This window comes from Coregonus lavaretus (genome assembly GCF_964263955.1).
Source record: "Coregonus lavaretus genome assembly, chromosome: 1".
NCBI lineage: Eukaryota > Metazoa > Chordata > Actinopteri > Salmoniformes > Salmonidae > Coregonus > Coregonus lavaretus.
In genome coordinates this window covers 70316564-70339209 of record NC_139988.1, presented here as the reverse complement: position 1 = coordinate 70339209, position 22646 = coordinate 70316564, and the positions used below count along the sequence as shown (strand labels likewise).

The 22646-nt window shown below is 43.5% G+C and overlaps 1 protein-coding gene and 1 pseudogene across 2 annotated transcripts in view; one reads left to right on the top strand and one right to left on the bottom strand.

The window, feature by feature from the left end:
- Positions 1-1181: 1181 nt before the first annotated feature.
- The window catches only part of arhgap23b (Rho GTPase activating protein 23b), an 80331-nt gene continuing 58866 nt past the window's right edge, over positions 1182-22646 (bottom strand). Inside the window, exons 8-24 of the mRNA XM_084163373.1 lie at positions 19219-19413; positions 18735-18843; positions 18566-18605; positions 18271-18408; positions 17317-17631; positions 16960-17021; positions 16614-16720; positions 16231-16337; positions 15636-15788; positions 9975-10053; positions 9751-9824; positions 9449-9538; positions 9044-9169; positions 8656-8700; positions 5243-5342; positions 4100-4131; positions 1182-3636 (exon numbers count right to left, since the gene is read on the bottom strand). Coding sequence (XP_084019499.1) covers positions 2647-3636; positions 4100-4131; positions 5243-5342; positions 8656-8700; positions 9044-9169; positions 9449-9538; positions 9751-9824; positions 9975-10053; positions 15636-15788; positions 16231-16337; positions 16614-16720; positions 16960-17021; positions 17317-17631; positions 18271-18408; positions 18566-18605; positions 18735-18843; positions 19219-19413 — 2762 coding nt within the window. The 3' untranslated portion in view covers positions 1182-2646. The remainder of the gene's footprint in view (positions 3637-4099; positions 4132-5242; positions 5343-8655; positions 8701-9043; positions 9170-9448; positions 9539-9750; positions 9825-9974; positions 10054-15635; positions 15789-16230; positions 16338-16613; positions 16721-16959; positions 17022-17316; positions 17632-18270; positions 18409-18565; positions 18606-18734; positions 18844-19218; positions 19414-22646) is intronic.
- Positions 11672-14945, top strand: LOC311117547 (polyadenylate-binding protein 1-like; annotated as a pseudogene). Its single transcript has 3 exons — positions 11672-12312; positions 13650-14046; positions 14934-14945. The product of its transcript is annotated as a polyadenylate-binding protein 1-like (transcript).

The window sequence follows — 22646 nt, the reverse complement described above, 5'->3', positions numbered from 1 at the left end:
TGATTGACTTCAAAATGTGAACATGGTCTGAAAATTCGTACAGTTGTGAGGGTAGATTAAGATTTACAGCCTCACTGTCTGTGAAAAATATATATATATACACTACCGTTCCAAAGTTTGGGGTCACTTAGAAATGTCCTTGTTTTCGAAAGAAAAAATGTTTGTCCATTAAAATAACATCAAATTGATCAGAAATACAGTGTAGACATAGTTAATGTTGTAAACGGCTATTGTAGCTGGAATCGGCTAATTTTTTATGGAATATCTACATAGGCGTACAGAGGCCCATTATCAGCGACCATCAGTCCTGTGTTCCAATGGCACGTTGTGCTAATCCAAGTTTATCATTTTAAAAGGCTAATTGATCATTAGAAAACCCTTTTGCAATTATGTTAGCACAGCTGAAAACTGTTATGCTGATTAAAGAAGCAATTAAACGGGCCTTCTTGAGACTAGTTGAGGATCTGGAGCATCAGCAATTGTGAGTTCGATTACAGGCTCAAAATGGCCAGAAACAAAGAACTTTCTTCTGAAACTCGTCAGTCTATTCTTGTTCTGAGAAATGAAGGCTATTCCATGCGAGAAATTGCCAAGAAACTAAAGATCTCGTACAACGCTGTGTACTACTCCCTTCACAGAACAGCGCAAACTGGCTCTAACCAGAATAGAAAGAGGAGTGGGAGGCCCCGGTGCACAACTGAGCAAGAGGACAAATACATTAGTGTCTAGTTTGAGAAACAGATGCCTCACAGGTCCTCAACTGGCAGCTTCATTAAATAGTACCTGCAAAACACCAGTCTCAACGTCAACAGTGAAGAGGCGACTCCGGGATGCTGACCTTCTAGGCAGAGTTGCAAAGAAAAAGCCATATCTCTGACAGCCCATCTTAATCTTTTTTTATTGGCCAGTCTGAGATATGGCTTTTTCTTTTGAAGGTAGTGTGTGTGTGTATATGTATGTATGTATGTATGTATGTATATATATATATATACACACACAGTGGGGAGAACAAGTATTTGATACACTGCCGATTTTGCAGGTTTTCCTACTTACAAAGCATGTAGAGGTCTGTAATTTTTATCATAGGTACACTTCAACTGTGAGAGACGGAATCTCTTTATATCTAATGGAAGATGCCAGTCTTTGACCAAAGAATGAATAACGTCACCTGCAAATTTCAAAACAAATAATTTAATATATTATGTATAATATATACACAGGTTAACTTAACAAGGCTTTGTACAACTGTTACAAAATTGGTCCACGCACAATCACCCACATACATACAGTACATGCACATGGGCACACACAGACAGACAGGGACAGATTGAGTCATATAACTATGGAAGAGACCATGGAGTGGGTAGCTAGGAGTACATTGGTTGGCAGAGCAGTTTGGTTAATTTTCATCTCCACGTTGGTTTTCAAAAACTGGCTTATAACTATGGTTCATAATGATAAGTACAGGAAAGAAGAAACAGGAAAAATATCAAAATGCAAAAAGAAAACCTTAAAACAGTTAAGACTCCAGTGTTTTTTAGATCATGGGAGACATTTTTCGGAGGAGGACCGAGGTATCTCCAAACCACCACTTCATCAACTGCTCAAAATGACAATGCTGTCTCTGTAATACTGATAACAACCGGAGCAACTCTTGGCATGTGTGATTATCTGTGTGTAAGTGCTTCTCGACTCTTTTTATCCTGCCTTTCTTGGCTTCCCAGTATCGATATGATTGAATGGCCCCAATCGTCAAAATGAGTTTGGCATGACTTCAAATAGCTGCCACAGACGCCTTTTTCCTGCAATGGAGGACTGAAGAGAGGTCTGGGTCCTCCACATGCACAGGCAGATACAATAGGCTTGTGTTAAAACACGTAGGCTTTGCATATGTGTCTGATATGTAAAATCCCCCATATATGGAACATGCGTTATCATATTCAATTGTCCAAGGAAGGTTTGGCACCGTGGCCCACATGGGTTTAGAGTTCCAGAGAAGTGAAACTTAGTCCAATGCATGTATTTTGCCCTGAAGGATCCATGTAGTTCCCTGTTGATCCACAGTGGGGCTTTGGAAGAGCTTAGTAAAGGGCAGGGAGGGCAGTACTAGCCTATGGAGAAGATGCTAACAAGCTAACAAGAGGCTAACACATCGCCTATACTGGTCCTTAAATAACATTTTCGAACTATTGGGCCATCCCGAACCATAAAATTGGAAAGAGAACCAAACTTGTACAGCTGGGACAGCATAATAGTATGAAAAATATGAAGATCAAGGTGCTGTTGGGGCGGAGTCGACAGCGGAGTCTTATGCCGGGATACAAAACGATTGCAGGGTATAGGCATTGCGGCTTTCAAAGGCAATGTTCCTGCGTTCTTGGAGATCCCATTCACAGTAAACGCTGCATATGTCAGGTCAATTGAAAATTGCCTTTAAAAGCTTCAATGCCTATAACCCGCAATCGGATTGAATCCTGGCCTTAGACTATGACCCTTGAGACTGCTTATGTTTGGCATTACGCTTTGAACCTGTCGATACTCGCAATGGAGAGTGTGTTTGTGTAATATGTGTGTAAAGGGCAGTACTTTCGAGTGGGTGTCTACAATGAATCACTAACTGAACACTATGAGGTTTCCTTAGCGAGGTTAGACCACAACCGTGTGGCGGCGCAAGGCTTTCCGCTTGTCCCGAGGCTCCAGGGCCGACCTCCGCATGACAACAGCAGAACCAAGGGAGCTCTGATCTGTCCATGCAGGGGAAAAGGGGGAGGAAGGGAGAGGGGGAGAGAGAGAAGAGACTGGAGCTGGGGCTGAGGCTAGGCGTGAACTGCCTTGAACTTTGAGGGATGTGACAATGCACCCCTGAGGAACACCAACTGAACTGCTGCGGTGACGTTGCACTTCTGTTGTGGCTCTTACCACCTTCACCCTATCTCCCCGTCTCCCAACTCCACCCTCGCCCTCCCCCTTACCCAGCACCATATCCAAATTCATTGACTGAGGCCTTGCCCTTCCTCCCCTTGTCTTCCTATACTGCACTGGCAGTGGCTGCTTTTCCAACTGGGGCTGTTGTGTTTTCTGGGTGTTATAAGGTTGGCTAGGGCCGGGCAGTCTGGAGGGGGAGAGCCAGGAGGGGACAGCGGCGCGTCCTCGGGCCAGGCTGGGGCGCTTCGAATGTGGGGAGACTGAGGGCTTTCCTGGGGGGCTAGGGCTGGTGGTGGTGGGGGGTTGGTAGTGTGTGTAGAGGAAGCTGTTAGGATGAGGTTTGGGGAATGCCACCCCTTCTTTATCTTTCGCCCATGCACTCCCTTCTTTCTTCCCTTCTCCCTCTCTTCCTCTGTCAGACTGCTGTTTTACCTCTATCCTCTTCCTACACTCCTCTTCTCCTTTTTTCTCCACTTTCTCAGTTCCATTAGGGGCGCATCCTTCTCCAACCCCCTCCTCCTCTTCTTCCTTGGCCCCTCCCCCTTCCCCATAGTTGCTGGCTTTGATTGGCTCATGCTCAGAGTCTTCGTCGGTGCTGCTGCTCAGGGGGCGGGAGATGGGGCGTATCTTGCGTTTCCGGGTGACGGCGGAGATGATTGACAATGGGAGGAAGTCCCTGGCACTCAGGTCCTTCTTGGAAGCCAATGTGCACTAAAACACAGATCCAGGATCAGTCAGAGGTTCAGTGGTTCAGTGGTTCAGTGGTTCAGTGGTTCCTATGGCTTAATGGCTTATGCTCTGTACAATGGAACCAGTGAAATAGTCCCAAAAGAGCAAACCTGGGCTAAAACACATATTCAAGCCAGGTCTGGATGACAATTACAGAGCATTCGGAAAGTATTCAGACCCCTTGACTTTTTCCACATTTTGTTACGTTACAGCCTAATTCTAAAATGTATTAAATTGTTTGTTTTTCTTCATCGATCTACAAACCTGTTTTCGCTTTATCATTATGGGATATTGTGTGTAGATTGATGAGGGAAAATAATAATTTAATCAATTTTAGAATAAGGCTGTAACCTAACAAAATTTGGAAAAGTCAAGGGGTCTGAATACTTTCCGAATACACTGTATATCAAATTATGTTCCGAGTCATGCATGTTACATTGCTTACCTTATCCTTAGGTGAATCGCTGGTGGTGGAATCTGAATAAGATGAAGGTTAGAGTCATGTAAGTGAAGTAGCATGGGGGTCTTGGGCAGTCACAGCACATTAGATATCCCAGCACAATATTCATGACATCACTCCCAGAGAGAGAAATGGAGATATAGATATGTGGATAGGCTTCCAAACCAAGGTTACTCAAACAGAATATCACAGACAAACACACTCTCTCTCACGTATGAGTGCGCACACACACACACTATGTTGGAGGTAGAGTCCTGCTCCTACCGAAGAGGTTGATCCACAGGCTCAGCTAGGAGGATATGAGGGCAGAAAGGTCCAGAAAGAGAGAGAAAGTGGGAAACACAGTAAGTATACAGTGTGCCTACACAGGCTGAAACCAAGCCAAACATAGTAGGATAGTAAAGCACAGCCACAGACTGCAAATGCCAAGAGAAATGAGCAAAGTCCACTGAATTCCAGAGACGACATCTTCATTGAAATGCATGGTGTGGAACAAGAGTTAATTGTTGTTATAGGGAACGTTACAGTAAGGGAACTGTATAAAAGATAATGCTCAAATGAAGTTAGGTGCTCCACATTAGTGGTGGATGAGTTGAGGTGAGTTCTGCAATCCCCTTCCATACAATGTAAAGCATTTAGAACATAAAAATGCATAAAAACAGACGTACAGAATTAAATAATTATATTTCTATAGACACACAGGAGAGGAGCTCTTTGGTTATAGGTGTATACTATGAGGTGCTCTTTGATCATGGGATGAAATACTATAGAACAAACAGAAGTTCATGCTGGATAGTGAGCAATGCTGAGAAGCCTTTGTGCAACATTTCTCCAGAAGTAATCAAGGCAATCTCATGCAGCGAAAACATTCTAAAGCCTTTATTTTTTATGGCTTATGCATAGCAAGAATAACAAATAAAAAATAATAAAAACGCACTGACACGTTGCGGCTACAAAGGCCTTTATCAGGGTGACACAATCAGAGTGACAAAAACATTTTACTACATGAGAGTGCCTTGATTACTTCTGGACATTATTTTAGCAAAAAAGCTTTTTTGGCATTTTTCACTATCCAGCATCAACTTCTGTTTGTTCTCATTCTATTTCTATGATTTCATGTCCCCTCACCTGAAGCCTCACCTCCAGGCAGCCCTGTTCTCCCGATGTTGGAGAGCAGGTGATCGATGTTGGGGACCGGTTGCATATCCCTTTTAATATCCACTGGGGCCTGCAGACACACAGCAACATAGACATTCAAGTGAAAAACACAGGAAGAAAGACATGACCACATACACAGACATAACGACAGACATAAAGACTGATTTAACAATAGACAGACAGATGGATGAACAGACAGACACAAGGAGACAGACAGATAGAGTTCCGTGGTTGCCATGGCGGCGTGAAGTCGCCTAGGCAGAGAGTTGTAAATATGTTATTGTTTATGTTTTATGACAGCATTTTGTTTCTATACAGTACCAGTCAAAAGTTTGGACACAACTACTCATTCAAGGGTTTTTCTTTATTTTAACTATTTACTATATTGTGGAATAATAGTGAAGACATCAAAACTATGAAATAACACATATGGAATCATGTAGTAACCAAAGAAGTGTTAAACAAATAAAAATATATTTTATATTTGAGATTCTTCAAAGTAGCCACACCCTTTTCATTGATGACAGCTTTGCACACTCTTGGCATTCTCTCAACCAGCTTCATGAGGTAGTCACCTGGAATGCATTTCAATTCACAGGCGTGCCTTGTCAAAAGTTAATTTGTGGAATTTATTTCCTTCTTAATGCGTTTGAGCCAATCAGTTGTGTTGTGACAAGGTAGGGGGTTATACAGAAGATAGCCCTATTTGGTAAAAGACCAAGTCCATAATATGGCAAGAACAGCTCAAATAAGCAAAGAGAAACGACAGGCCATCATTACTTTAAGACATGGTCAGTCAATCCAGAAAATGTAAAGAACTTCAAACGTTTTTTCAAGTGCAGTCGCAAAAACCATCAAACGCTATGATGAAACTGGCTCTCATGAGGACCACCACTGGAAAGGAAGACCCAGTTACCTCTGCTGCAGAGGATAAGTTCATTAGAGTTACCAGCCTCAGAAATTGCAGCCCAAAAAAATGCTTCACAGAGTTCACGTAACGGACACATCTCAACATCAACTGTTCAGGCCTTCATGGTCGAATTGCTGCAAAGAAACCACTACTAAAGGTCACCAATAAGAAGAAGAGACTTGCTTGTGCCAAGAAACATGAGCAATGGATATTAGATTGGTGGAAATCTGTCCTTTGGTCTGATGAGTCCAAATTTGAGATTTTTGGTTCCAACAGCCTTGTCTTTGTGAGACGCAGAGTAGGTGAACGGATGATCTCTGCATGTGTAGTTCCCACCGTAAAGCATGGAGGAGGAGGTGTGATGGTGTGGGGGTGCTTTGCTGGTGACACTATCTGTGATTTATTTAGAATTTAAGGCACAATTAACCAGCATGGCTACCACAGCATTCTGCAGCAATACGCCATCCCATCTGGTTTGCGCTTAGTGGGACTATCATTTGTTTTTCAACAGGACAATGACCCAACACACCTCCAGGCTGTGTAAGGGCTATTTGACCAAGAAGGAGAGTGATGGAGTGCTGCATCATATGACCTGGCCTACACAATCACCCGACCTCAACCCAATTGAGATGGTTTGGGATGAGTTGGACCGCAGAGTGAAGGAAAAGCAGCCAACAGGTGCTCAGCATTTGTGGGAACTCCTTCAGGTGAAGCTGGTTGAGAGAATGCCAAGAGTGTGCATAGCTGTCATCAAGGCAAAGGGTGGCTACTTTGAAGAATCTCAAATATAAAATATGTTTTGATTTGTTTAACACTTTTTTGGTTACTACATGATCCTATATGTGTTATTTCATAGTTTTGATGTCTTCACTATTATTCTACAATGTAGAAAATAGTAAAAATAAAGAAAACCCTTGAATGAGTAGGTGTGTCCAAACTTTTGACTGGTACTGTATATATTATTTTTATTTTGTTAGCTTAGTAAGTACTTATTATTTATTTATACCACGGGTGGGTCTAATCCTGAATGCTGATTGGTTAAAACCGCATTCCAGCTGGTGTCTATTCCACAAGTTACCACTGGCTAAATCTATGACGTTAAAATGCCTATGTACTCTGTTCCATCTGACTGTGCAATCCACTGTCTCATCAACCCTGCCAGGCAATTTATAAACTTGATCTCCACTATAAAAAGCATCTAGACATTATCTCACATATCTTTTAGAGTAACATTTAGTTTTCAACAGCAGAGATTTGTAAAAACCTTGCTGTCTGTCTCTTCGACATTTGCAACATTGTTTCAATATTCAAATTTGATCTCCAGCTGTCCCATAGTAATGAATGTGTCGGGAGTCGGGACGAGACAGAAAGGCAGGCAGCGTTTCTCAGCCAGTCGAAATCATGAATCAGCTGGCATCATTTTTATGGATATATACAAAGAAATGTCAATTGTAAAAAGGTAAAACGAAACGAAGTGCAGCTAGTTTGCAGTCTTTCCAGCTTCAGTTTAAAGTGATTGCGTTAGCTTTGTTGTTGGCTAGCTCCTCTGAACAACAGTGTCCAGACAAGTGAGCACATTATCTATGCCAGGCGGAATTGCGTCTCATTAGCTCATTGTTATGGATTAATACAAATAAATGTCACTAGAAAACAGCTTAAACAAATGCAAATGCAGCTACTTTGTTGTTATTCTGGCTATTTTGATGTTACTGTAAATTAGCCGTAGTTGGCTAGCTAGCAAGCAAGGGAAGGTTGTCCGGCAACCGAACCGATAGAACGAACAACCAGCCGGCTTGGGTAGCAACCCTAGATTTGTGTCGGGACTATATCTTGAGGAAGGATGAAATAGTATGAATAAATTCATCAAAATAATGTTTTTAATGAAAATATATCAATCATTATTTTAATATTTTGGTAAACCGTTGTATAAAAGTGATAATGCCCTCGAAGCCAGTGTTTGGAGGATATATTGGGACGGTTTGCCACCCCTCGACTTCGTCTCGGGCCTAACAACACCCTTGCCAATATATCCTCCAAACACCAGCTTCTTCAGCTTCTCGGGCATTATCACTTAAATATCGATTCAACGGTGTCATAAGACCGACAAGTCAGTTAGTTTGGTCAAGATAACCCATAGGCTAGCTAGCTTTTGTTTTTATTTGAAACTGGAGGTGGCATAGCCTTGGACATCACAGAGGCTTGTTGTAGTTTTGAGTTGATCTCTCACTCCAAGGTTGGATTATCCCAATAATTGATGTGTAATGAGCCACTGGCGCCCTAGCAAAATCTATCAGATGCCGGCTTCACCCGGGTGGGTGCTACATGTTGTTTGAGGAGTATCTACCCACAGAGTCTGCAGAGAAGCTGGGGATGGCAAGGGCAGGCTTGATGATCCAGACCTGTCATACTAACTTGCCCCCCCCCCCCCTTTTCTTTAGGTTGGCATTATGGAATCTCATGCCTGTTCACATACCTTTTCATCCTTATCCACCTCTCCATCACTGAAGAACCAGTCATGCTGAAAAATAGAGAAAGAAAAAGGAGTGTCTTTACAATGTAACATTGTAACAATAGGGCGCCAGGTAGCCTAGTGGTTAAGAGCATGGGCCAGTAACCGAAAAGTCGCTGGTTTGAATCCCCAAACTGACTAAGTAAAAAATCTGTGGATGTTCCCTTGAGCAAGGCACTTAACCCTAATTGCTCCATTAAGTTGCTCTGGATAAGAGTGTCTGCTAAATGACTAAAAATGTAAATGTAAAAATGTACAAATCACTAATAGGAGACCCTTGGAATGATGGCTGGGTCTGACGATCACTAGCTGACCACTGAGTAATCAGATGGTGATTGACTGCGGTTCTTACGTGCAGGATGAGCGTCTCGATGATCTTGTAGCGGTCGGGCATGTGGGTGACCATGTCGGTCATATTGTCCTCCGAGGTACGCACCAGAGTGGGACCAAACACTAGAGCCAGGTTCCTGGGCTCCATCTAGAGGGTGTAATGAGGGAAAGTGAATAGTGGGGGGAAATGGAGGGCAGGGACAAAATTATTGAAGGAGGAAGAGAGAGAAAGTAACACATGTTGAGGAAGAGGGAAGAGATGCAGACAGGTGGAATAGTAAGGATATAAAAAGAGTGAGCGAGAAAAATATATATACAGATGACAAGAGGGGAAAGGGAGATATACAGTGTTATAATTGTAAAGTCAACTACTGTAGATATGAAAAAATTACCATATTGAAAGAGCAGACCAGAGAGCAGTTCTTACCTTGTTCTTGTCGGCGTGATCCGCCACTGTCTTCAGATGACAGACCAGGAACCTTAGAGTGTGGTGATAGTAGTCTGGAAGATCATGGATCTTAGAGAGAGAAGGGGGGGTGAGAGAGAGCAAAAGGGGGGGGTAATGAATATACAAAAGGAGGGGAATAGAGGGATGGATGCAGGGAGAAAGAGAGACAGAGGAATAGAGTGATGGAGAGACACAGATAAGGAGCGAGAACGAGAGAGAGGGGTCAAATACAGTAAGCCCAAATTAAAGTATCTACTTTCATTTGATTGTCAGCCACATACCAGTTTCTTCATGCTCTTCAACCTGTTCCCTGAGTCCTCCAGCCGGTTGGCATCAATGAAGTCATTATACTTGTCTGCAGACAGAAGGTGTAGTGAGTAGGGGTAAAACACACACTAGCACACACTCAAACACACACACACACACACAGAGAGAACAAAATCAGAGCAGTCACACACTCACGCATGCACACACGCACACACACAGGTATTAAGTTTGGACTCACCATCAGTGAACAGGGGTTCTGGGAGTTTCCTAAAGAAGGACTTGAGGAGACTGCTGATCACATTCAGGTCCTGCCATCTCTGTGGACGCGAGAAGAACAAGTCGTATAGTTTACCTTTCTTTCCTGTCTTTCTTTTTTTCTTTACCTGTCAATCAATCTCCCACCACCCAAAAATGTTCCATTCACATACACGCCAAGCATCAAAGGATAGATGTAATAATAATAATACATTTCTATAGCGCTTTTCATAACAATCTCAAAGCGCTTCAAAAGCAAAAAAAAAGCAATACATCATCATGAGTAGCCTAGCTATTGTTAAGTCAACCAATAGAGGTAAAGTCTTTGAGTTCATGCATCCTCCAAAGATGGAGAGGGCCAGTACATGGCTTGATCAGAGGAATGTGGTTGATGAAGAGTCTGGTGACAATCATGTAGAGGGCTACTATGGGAACCTGTCAGGGCGTGTTGTAGGTGTAGTGTAGGAATCAAACGCAGGACGCAGACTGAATGTTCCAAAGGCTGTAATACTGGCCCAACACAGGCAACAGGACAACTAAGCCCGACAGCAAAAACACGCACGAAGGCGAAAGGTAAATGCGCACTAACAGGTGCGACAAAATGTAACGGTGCACACACAGGTGCAAATAAGCTCCAGCACAGTGGAGAAATACGCTCAACCGAGCAAAACACAACACTGACGGAAACAATCACACACAACACTAGACAAACACAACGAGAAACTTATAGGACACTAATTACGTCAAAACAGAAACAGGTGTGGAAACAAACAGACAAAAGCAAACGAACATGAAACATATAGCGGTGGCAGCTAGAATTCCGGAGACGACGAACGCCGAAGCCTGCCCGAACAAGGGAGAGAGGCAGCCTCGGCCGAAACCGTGACAGAACCAGAGTCGTGTAGCTACTGGACTTGGGTGATGCCTCAGCATGTTACAACAAATCATACATTTCTATCATTCTCTCTCTCTGACTTCCCAAACTGTTATAAAATAAAGATTAAGGTACATTTATTTATTTGTTTGTTCATTTAAATCAAATTGAAATGTTTCTGTTTGCAATGTAAATCCTGTAAACTACATGACTATGGTGCAATAAAAGAAAGATGGCACATCAGAATTGCATTTGATGCAACATCACTTATGACTGTCACGACTTCCTCCGAGGTTGCCTCATCTCCTTGTTCAAGCAGGCTTCGGCGTTCGTCGTCACCGGCCTTCTAGCCACTGTCGCTCCTCATCTCATCATTCCATTGGTTTTGTTTTGTTTATTACACACACCTGGTTCATATCCCCTCATCAGTACCTGTATAAGTGTTCCCTCTGCCCCCTTGTCTTTGTGTGTGATTGTTTATTGTGGAGGATAGTGAAGCTCGGTGGAGCTCCGTGTATTTTGTATCGCCGGGATATTTCCCTGTGTGTCGTGTATTTTTCAGTGCGCCTGTTTTGCGCACTAGAGTGTTTTGACGCATTTCTGCGTAACTCTGTAATTGCGGAATAAAGCCTGTTATTCTGTGATTTACCCTCCTGCGCCTGACTCCTTCGACATCACCTCATCACAATGACATCACAAACGAGGGAGTTCCGAGGGTTTCAACACATGACACCTGTTCATTCACCTGTCATTCTGTGCTCTTGAACTAGCCTCAACACGTGTAAATTAGAGCCAAAATCTTCAAAATGAATTCCTTGTATGTTGGTGACCTCCACCAAAATGTCACTGAGGCAGACATAATTGAGATCTGCAGGAATCGGGTTACCCATCGCTCATGTTCAGCAATGATATGCTTGAAGGAAGATATCTGCGCATCATGAGTTCTGACCCTGATCCTACCCTGAGGAAGAGCGGGGTGGGAAACATCCTCATCAAGAACCTGGACATAAGAATTTGTATGAGACCTTCTCAGCATTTAGAGACATTTACTCTAGCAAGGTAGTTTGTGACGAGAAAGGGAAATCCAAGGGCTGTGGTTATATCCAGTACGAGACCCAGGAGGCTGCTGATAGAGCCATTGAGAAATTCACTGGCATGTTGCTGGATGACCAAAAAGAGCAAGAGGCCAGATGAACTTGGAGCCAAGACCAGAGTTCAACAACGTGTTTGTCAACAACCTTGGCAGAGGTTGTGAACGATGATAAGCTGATTGAGCTTTTTGAAAAATATGGACCAACTGTGAGTGTCAAGTTTATGACGATAGCGGGAAGTCGAGGGGGTTCGAGAGGCATTAGGATACACAGAGAACTGTGAATGAAATGAACAGGAAGGAGCTGAATGGGAGGAGGATCTACAGTCATGGTCAAAAGTTTTGAGAATGACACAAGTATTGGTCTTCACAAAGTTTGCTGCTTCAGTGTTTTTAGATATTTTTGTCAGATGTTACTATGGTATACTGAAGTATAATTACAAGCATTCCATAAGTGTCAAAGGCTTTTATTGACAATTACATTACGTTTATGCAAAGAGTCAATATTTGCAGTGTTGACCCTTCTTTATCAAGACCTCTGCAATCCACCCTGGCATGCTGTCAATTAACTTCTGGGTCACATCCTGACTTATGGCAGCCCATTCTTGCATAATCAATGCTTGAAGTTTGTCAGAATCTGTGGGTTTTTGTTTGTCCACCCGCCTCTTTAGAATTGACAACAAGTTATATTATATTATAATATTATTATTATATTAAGTTCTCAATGGGATTAAGGTCTGGGGAGTTTCCTGGCCATGGATCCAAAATGTCGATGTTTTGTTCCCCGAGCCTTCTCCGGACAAGGTGTTTTCCGGATGCCCCAAACAATCGGAAAGGGGATTCATCAGAGGAAATTACTTTACCCCAGTCCTCAGCAGTCCAATACCTGTACCTTTTGCAGAATATCAGTCTGTCACTGATTTTTTTCCTGGAGAGAAGTGGCTTCTTTTCTGCCATTCTTCACAACAGGCTATCCTCCAAAAGTCTTCGCCTCGCTGTGCGTGCAGATGCACTCACACCTGCCTGCTGCCATTCCTGAGCAAGCTCTGCACTGGTGGTGCCCCGATCCCGCAGCTGAATCAACTTTAGGAGATGGTCCTGGCGCTTGCTGGACTTTCTTGGGCGCCCTGAAGCCTTCTTCACAACAATTGAACCTCTCTCCTTGAAGTTCTTGATGATCCGATAAATGGTTGATTTAGGTGCAATCTTATTAGCAGCAATATCCTTGCCTGTGAAGCCCTTTTTGTGCAAAGCAATGATGACGGCACGTGTTTCCTTGCAGGTAACCATGGTTAACAGAGGAAGAACAATGATTTCAAGCACCACCCTCCTTTTAAAGCTTCCAGTCTGTTATTCTAACTCAATCAGCATGACAGAGTGATCTCCAGCCTTGTCCTCGTCAACACTCTCATCTGTGTTAACGAGAGAATCACTGACATGATGGCTGCTGGTCCTATTGTGGCAGGGCAGAAATGCAGTGGAAATGTTTTTTGGGGATTAAGTTCATTTTCATGGCAAAGAGGGACTTTGCAATTAATTGCAATTCATCTGATCACTCTTCATAACATTTTGGAGTATATGCAAATTGCCATCATAAAAACTGAGGCAGCAGACTTTGCGAAAATTTATATTTGTGTCATTCTCAAAACCTTTGACCACGACTGTATGTGTGCCACGCCCAGAAGAAATCATAGCGCCAGACCGTGCTGGAACCCAAGTTTGGGCAAATGAAGCATGACCCAAAGGCTAGATACAGAGGTATCAACCTCTTTGTAAAGAACCTGGATGATGCCTTTGATGATCACAGTTTAAGGAAGGAGTTTTCTGCATTTGTAAACAATCATCAGTGCCAAGGTAATGACAGAGGGTGGCCGCAGCAAAGGCTTTGTTTCCCTCTCCTCCCCCGAAGGAGGCCACCCAGGCTGTGACAGAAATGAATGGCCGTATCGTGGGTACCAAGCCGCTCTGGCCCCGGCTCAGAGCAAGGCACAGCACCAACAATACCTGGCCAACAGGTACAAGCAGAGGATGGTCAGTGCCATGGCCCTGCCCAACCCCAAATTCAACCCCTGCCAGCCTCCCATTCCACAAGTAAATCATATATCCAACTTGGACATGAGTCATGAACATTTGATTGAGAAACAGACTAGGGCTGTTACGCTGACCGTATTACTGCCACACCGGCGGTCACGAGTCATGACGGCAGTCAAATTCCACGTGACTGTTTAGTCAAGGTAACTAGGCTTCTCCAAGCTCTGATGCTGCTGCTGGTCATTAGTAGCCTACCAAACTTGCTAACTGCCTGGTCCTCAGCACTCTATTGTCCCTCTAATCACGCTGACGTCAATGCAAATGTAATCAAAAATCTAATCAAACACTCCCACACCTAATGCTTTATTATAAAGTGAATTTTTATTGTGAAAATTATCTTCCCCGAACTCATGTGCCGCCTATGTATGCCAGTTAGGCTCTACACCGGTTGTAAAGTGGATTAATGTGCTTAATTTTAAGAAGTTATTTGGCCACTTTAGTTGTGAGACAAACCTTATCAAAACATATGGCCTAGATGCTAAATGTTTATGTTAATTAACGGTCAATTACCATGAGACCGGCAGTTATTTGCTTGACAATCACCGGCTGACAAAATTTCATGACCGCCACAGCCCTAGCCAAGACCAATGTTGCTGCTTACTACTTCAGCAACAAACTGGCTCAGCTGAGTCCCAGCCCTCACTGGGCGACGCAGGTGTCTGACATAAAGCCCGCTCAGTGGATGGCCACCCAAGCCTTGGGCAAGCGATCACGTGCTGCCACTGCAGACGCAGCCAGAGCCATGAGCAAGCCTCAGTATAATTAAATGTGCCTTAAAGAAATACAGTATATTCGTACAGCACCATAAAGTGTACTAGCAAGCAGTATGCTCATCATTCATCTGAGTGTGATTATACAATCTCTGTGCTCTTTTCATGTCTGCACAGTTTGTTTGTTGATGTCTAGGAATTCCTATAGGGGGAGCACACAGCAAGCTTCTCTTTCATTACAAATGTGACTGAAGCAAGCTTCGTTGTCCTTGCACATTTTTTTTTATATCCCCTCTTTCAGGGACACAACATACGCAGCTGGCGACATCGTAACAAAACTTGAAGTTTGGACATACTGCCCACGACTGTCCATTCGAGTCCAGGAGCCACACCAGGCTAAAGCTGGACAGAAATCTGTCCCAAACACTGAAGCTTGAAGCCAACAGAGGGATGGGGGTCCTGGGTACTTCCTTCACCGAAGAAGAAATGTGAAGAAATTGTTTTACACAAAAAGCACAAAACTCTGAGAACATTGCTGTGGAAAACCCAATTTTGGCTCCCTCTAACTAGAATTATATATTTTTTATATTAATATAAAAGTACTTCTTACATTTTTTAATTCATGATTGACTCTGCCATGTCTAGATAAGGTTAGACCTTGATGATACAAGTACCAAAGTTTATTGTAAAAAATAGGGTAAAAAGCCAAATGTACTGTAAGACAAATGTGAATATGAGAAGTTTCCTTACTTTCCTTAGCTATTTAATGTCCCTGTCCTTCTTACTCTCTCAGTCTCTCTTTCTGTCCCTCTTTGTAGTATGTTGTAATGCACACAAACACACACACGCACACACACACATAAACCCCCCCACACACACCTCCTCAGTAATGTTGATCTCTAGGCCCTTGTTGAGCTGCTCCTGCAGGTTGGACACCATGGCATTGTTGCCGGGCACCCTGTAGACGCCAGTGTACTCCAGACCCATGCTCTCCACCAGCCCACAGCACAGCTCCACGATCAGAGGGACAAACTGGGGGAGAAAGAGAGAGTAGATGGAGGGGAGAGAGAGAGAGAGAGAGAGAGAGAGAGAGAGAGAGAGAGAGAGAGAGAGAGAGAGAGAGAGAGAGAGAGAGAGAGAGAGAGAGAGAGAGAGAGAGAGAGAGAGAGAGAAAGAAGGAGCGAGAGAGAGAGAGAGAGAGAGAGAGAAGGATGTTAGTAATTAATACATTTTTGTTTCATAGACAAATTCTCAAGAGAGTGAGAAAGGTATAGCAACACATTACCAGATAATATGATAAAAGTAGCAATGGATAATGGCTGAATGGATTATGCATTATTGCGCTTTTCACTAGGTCTTGAGGCGTTTGCATGTCATGGGGTGACATACCCCATTATCACATTGAGATAAGGGAAGAGAGATAAGGAATATGTAAATGTGATCGAAGAACAGAGTTGATCGACAATCGACGAACCTTGTTGTTAACAGCAGGTTGACAGTCCTCAAGTCGCACTCCAAACACCTTGGGGCCTGTCTTCTTGGCTTTCTTCATTATGATACCCCATGGACCCTTGCTCTCGTCTACAACAGACAGACAAACAGAAAGAGAAGACAGACAATTTACAAAGCAGCCCTTAATATAAGTACAGCAAACTCCTGAAAAAATGCAATGGCTTGGTACTGTCCTAAAATCATGCACTAAGCCAACATTTTGTAGTGGAAAATGAAAAACAGTGTTTGTTACCCTCCTGGTTTCAGTCTGTTTTCTTCCGTTTGGTGCCTAATGAACACTACCCTGATACAAGGAACCTTTATGCCATGCTTGTGCCATGGGACTGTGGTATGTGTGCCACTCACCTTTGTTGGAGGAGCGGTTCATGAAAGCGTTGTCTGTCTTGGCCAGGAGGAAGGGGGGCATCATGCGATGGGCCCTGGGAGAGGTGTCTGGCTTATTGCCTGTTGGACTGGATGGAGACAAAACGAGGGCTAGAATATTGCATTGGCAGACAACAAAAGGCCGATGAACATAACGACAAATGTAATGACGGCAAGATTTACTCTAGCATTTGTGCCAGGAACCGAAAGGGAAAAATTTAATTTGTAAGAGGGTATTGACATTTGGGAAAAGTGTAAAGCAGTTTACATGGATTTAGTGTGTAAACGCTTAGTATTAAGTGAGTGTGGTTAGGGGTGCGTAGCTTACCTTTGTTTCCTGTAGTCATTGAGCTTCTTGTTGATGAGTGCTTGTCTGGAAAAACCCAGCTCCTGAAACACACACAAAAGACAGTTTTGTATATTATGTTGATTACATATTATGTTGTTTACATACAAAAAATAAGCTATCCTGCCTAGTTCTGTTCCCCCCTCATCTAGGAGAATTTTGTTTCTATTGGTTTCAGTTGTCAATTTGATACCAGACGACCTGAATGTTGCTTTGGGGGCCCTAAAACATTGGGAAAGACTGGAGAGTGGGCCCTCCACAGAATCAAACAGAACACAATATACGTATTATATTGTATCTCTATGAGGCACTCTTCCTCAGTTTATTATTATCACCTACCTCGTTGTCTGTCTTGCTGTTCTCTCTGATGACCCGGATCCATCCCAGCATGTCTTCTCTGTCCTCCGCCTGCAACAGGTACTCACAGAAGTCCTGAGTGGTCAGCCTCAGAGCGTGCTTACGCTTGGTTTCGCTATAGGCGATGTCAATCAAGCAGCCGCGGATGCTGATTGGAGGGTGCTCATCCTCCCCGTGGCCAGGTCCCGCCCCTGCCCCATGGAGGACCGCCTCCCGCTTGTCTTTGTAGAGCAAGAGGCGGTAGGAGCGCAGCACGGAGAAGACGCGCTTCCATGGACGCATGCCGCCGCCCACCTTCTGTGGTTGGTGGAGTGAGAGAGAGAGAGAGAGAGAGAGAGAGAGAGAGGTCAGTTAAATTATATTTCTTTCAGGTTTTTTCTGTGAGCTCAATATTCTACATAGTTTAGCGCAGAAAACATGGTAATTAAGCACAATGACCATAATCCATTGCGCGCCTACTTGTCCGGTCTGTGTGTTTCTTTTACGCCTGCTACATTAGGTTAGTGTAGGGCAGACACGGAGAGAGAGAGAGAAGAGACAGAAGCATGCGTGATCGAGAGGGATAGAGAGCAGCTGCTTCGCGAGGTACAATATCTCTACCTAAAAACACATGATCTTAGTGATTGATAGCAGTCATAAAAGTATGCCATATTTACTTTGAAGAACTACTAAAATAATGATTTTGTCAGACCGCATAGGCAGCAGCTCTATAGAGATGAGACTTGGAATGAAATAATAAAGTCATCAAATAAAACGAATGTAATATACACAACAACTGAAATATTTGATTAAGGTAAAGTAATGTGAATAAATGATGGTTAATAAGTGATAAGTGGTAATAGGCAGTCACTACCATCATGGGACTTTAATTAATTGAATGGGAATTAATTGTTTGGTCCCCACAAGGATAGTAAAACAAACGTGTGTGTGTATTACTTTGCCCTTCTCCGTGAGGATCTGTTTGTAGTGAAGCCAGCCGTCCTTGCGTACGTCACTGAAGGTGATGGTCCCCAGCTCGGAGGTGGAGTGACGTTTCGACCGCGCCTCCTCTGCAGCACGCAGACTCTCCAGAGACTGGAATACACAGCCAATCACACCACACAACCACAGCTCAGAGCCAATTAGATCACACAATCACGTGCAGTTCTAATGTGATTGGTACAAAGCTGATGCAGACAAAATAAAACTAATGATCAAATAAGAGATTAAACAGCAAAGAGATAATACTCACTCCATCAGTGAAAAAGCTCTTCACCCTTTTTGGTAGTCTCCTGTGGAAAGATATTTGAGAATGATGCATGACTGACTGCACAGAAAAAATTGACTGACCTGACCTTTTTGACCTCTACATATAGTCTTCTACAGTATTTAGTCTTCAGACAACCAGTGGCCAAACTCACGAGAAGACACGGCCTTCCTCCCGGAAGGTGTTGAGGCCCTCGTCACATGACTTGGAGCGCTCTGTGGTAATGGCCAGCAGGTAGGAGGAACGGCGGCTTTTGATACTGCCTTCTCAGAAAGAAAGAGAGAGACATGATGAGAGAGAGAGAAATCAGTAGGGAGGGAACTGAAGACATGCAAAAAGAACACAGTGAAGTGAGATAGCTCAAAATGGAAGGCATTCTAGACATGTCAGAAAGAAGCAAACACAGAACACATTGAGCCTGGAGATGGAGGGGGGGATGGAGGGCAGTTGAAGGGGGTTTGAGGTTTAAGTACAATTTTCCTTGTTTTGACATGTGAACCTGTATCGACTGACTGGGGATATCGACAGCAGTCGTTGTAGAAGTGAAAACAGGTCTACATATCAAAACGGGGGAAATCGTTCTAAAGGAAGTGATGGAGGTATGGCGAGGAGAGGTGAGGAGAATGGGGGACACTCACTGCAGTCCTGGGAGCGGAGCTTGACGAGGGGGGAGGTGGAGGAGGAGAGGGTGACAGGGGAGACAGTAGTGGTACTAGAGGTGAGGGCACAGGGCAAAGAGGGCACAAGAGGGCACAGGGCACTGGAGGAGGACACCACGGAGCAGGCGGGTACGTGGCGGGCACGTAGGTCAGCGCTAGGGCTGATGGGGTCATCTGTGAGGGGTCAGGGGTTAGAGGTCAGAGGTTAGGGGTCAACGAGGAAGAGAGTCATAATAGAAATATAAGTATTATTTCCCATATAAAATAGCATATTTCTATGGGAGAGTCAAAATGTACTAGTGAGTTACACCAATGGATAGACAGATTCATGTTACAGACACACTCCCCAGAGACATACATAGGTGTTACTATACAAGCACACTGTAGGTAATATGTGTGTAAAAATATATATTTCTCTGGACACAGAACACTTACACACATACACTACACTAACAGTTTCAAGTTACAAGGACATTTACTCAGTTATACACATATACAGTTGAAGTCGGAAGTTTACATACACTTAGGTTGGAGTCATTAAAACTTGTTTTTCAACCACTCCACAAATTTGGCTTAAGGACAACAAAGTCAAGGTATTGGAGTGGCCATCACAAAGCCCTGACCTCAATCCTATAGAACATTTGTGGGCAGAACTGAAAAGGTGTGTGCGAGCAAGGAGGCCTACAAACCTGACTCAGTTACACCAGCTCTGTCAGGATGAAAGGGCCAAAATTCACCCAATTTATTGTGGGAAGCTTGTGGAAGGCTACCCGAAACGTTTGACCCAAGTTAAACAATTTAAAGGCAATGCTACCAAATACTAATTGAGTGAGGGAAAAAAGTATTTGATCCCCTGCTGATTTTGTACGTTTGCCCACTGACAACGAAATGATCAGACTATAATTTTAATGGTAGGTTTATTTGAACAGTGAGAGACAGAATAACAACAAAAAAATCCAGAAAAACGCATGTCAAAAATGTTATAAATTGATTTGCATTTTAATGAGGGAAATAAGTATTTGACCCCCTCTCAATCAGAAAGATTTCTGGCTCCCAGGTGTCTTTTATACAGGTAACGAGCTGAGATTAGGATCACACTCTTAAAGGGAGTGCTCCTAATCTCAGCTTGTTACCTGTATAAAAGACCTGTCCACAGAAGCAATCAATCAATCAGATTCCAAACTCTCCACCATGGCCAAGACCAAAGAGCTCTCCAAGGATGTCAGGGACAAGATTGTAGACCTACACAAGGCTGGAATGGGCTACAAGACCATCGCCAAGCAGCTTGGTGAGATGGTGACAACAGTTGGTGCGATTATTCGCAAATGGAAGAAACACAAAATAACTGTCAATCTCCCTCGTCCTGGGGCTCCATGCAAGATCTCACCATTGCAACTCATCATTGGAGTTGCAATGATCATGAGAACGGTGAGGAATCAGCCCAGAACTACACAGGAGGATCTTGTCAATGATCTCAAGGCAGCTGGGACCATAGTCACCAAGAAAACAATTGGTAACACACAACGCCGTGAAGGACTGAAATCCTGCAGCGCCCGCAAGGTCCCCCTGCTCAAGAAAGCACATATACAGGCTGTCTGAAGTTTGCCAATGAACATCTGAATGATTCAGAGGAGAACTGGGTGAAAGTGTTGTGGTCAGATGAGACCAAAATGGAGCTCTTTGGCATCAACTCAACTCACCGTGTTTGGAGGAGGAGGAATGCTGCCTATGACCCCAAGAACACCATCCCCACGTCAAACATGGAGGTGGAAACATTATGCTTTGGGGGTGTTTTTCTGCTAAGGGGACAGGACAACTTCCCCATCAAGGGGATGATGGACGGGGCCATGTACCGTCAAATCTTGGGTGAGAACCTCCTTCCCTCAGCCAGGGCATTGAAAATGGGTCGTGGATGGGTATTCCAGCACGACAATGACCCAAAACACACAGCCAAGGCAACAAAGGAGTGGCTCAAGAAGAAGCACATTAAGGTCCTGGAGTGGCCTAGCCAGTCTCCAGACCTTAATCTCATAGAAAATCTGTGGAGGGAGCTGAAGGTTCGAGTTGCCAAACGTCAGCCTCGAAACCATAGTGACTTGGAGAAGATCTGCAAAGAGGAGTGGAACAAAATCCCTTCTGAGATGTGTGCAAACCTGGTGGCCAACTACAAGAAACGTCTGACCTCTGTGATTGCCAACAAGGGTTTTGCCACCAAGTACTAAGTCATGTTTTGCAGAGGGGTCAAATACTTATTTCCCTCATTAAAATGCAAATCAATTTATAACATTTTCGACATGTTTTTCTGGATTTTGTTGTTGTTATTCTGTCTCTCACTGTTCAAATAAACCTACAATTAAAATTATAGACTGATCATGTCTTTGTCAGTGGGCAAACGTACAAAATCAGTAGGGGATCAAATACTTTTTCCCTCACTGTAAACTTCTGACCCACTGGGAATGTGATGAAAGAAATAAAAGCAGAAATACATTTACATTTTAGCAGACGCTCTTATCCAGAGCGACTTACAGTTAGTGAGTGCATACATTTTCTTTTCATACTGGCCCCCCGTGGGAATCGAACCCACAACCCTGGCGTTGCAAGCGCCATGCTCTACCAACTGAGCTACACGGGACCCATAAATCATTCTCTCTACTATTATTCTGACATTTCACATTCTTAAAATAAAGTGGTGATCCTAACTGACCTAAGACAGGTAATTTTTACTAGGATTAAATGTCAGGAATTGTGAAAAACTGAGTTTAAATGTATTTGGCTAAGGTGTATGTAAACTTCCGACTTCAACAGTAACATATAACTTAGTACAGTATATGAGTGTACACTGAGTATACAAAACATTAAGAACACTTGCTCTTTCCATGACATAGACTGACCAGGTGAATCCAGGTGAAAGCTATGATCCTTATTCATGTAATTTGCTAAATCCACTTCAATCAGTGAAGGTGAAGGGGAGGAAACAGGTTAAAGAAGGTTTCTTAAGCCTTGAGACAATTGAGACATGGATTGTTTATGTGTCCCATTCAGAGAGTGATTGGGCAAGACAACAAATTTAAGTGCCTTTGAACAGGGTATGGTAGTAGGTGCCAGGCACACTGGTTTGTGTCAAGAACCACTGCTGGGTTTTTCATGCTCAACAGTTTCCTGTGTGTATCAAGAATGGTCCACCACCCAAAGGACATCCAGCCAACATGACACAACAGTGGGAAGCATTTGTCCATGCCCTGACGAATTTAGTCTGTTCTGAGGGCAAAAGGGGGGTGGGGGGTGGGGGGGTGGGGGGTGTGGAACTCAATATTAGGAGGGTGTTCCTAATGTTTGGTATACTCAGTGTACAGCACAGTTGGGGTTAAATACATTGTTATTCTCATTGAAAAGCATTGAAGAAAATT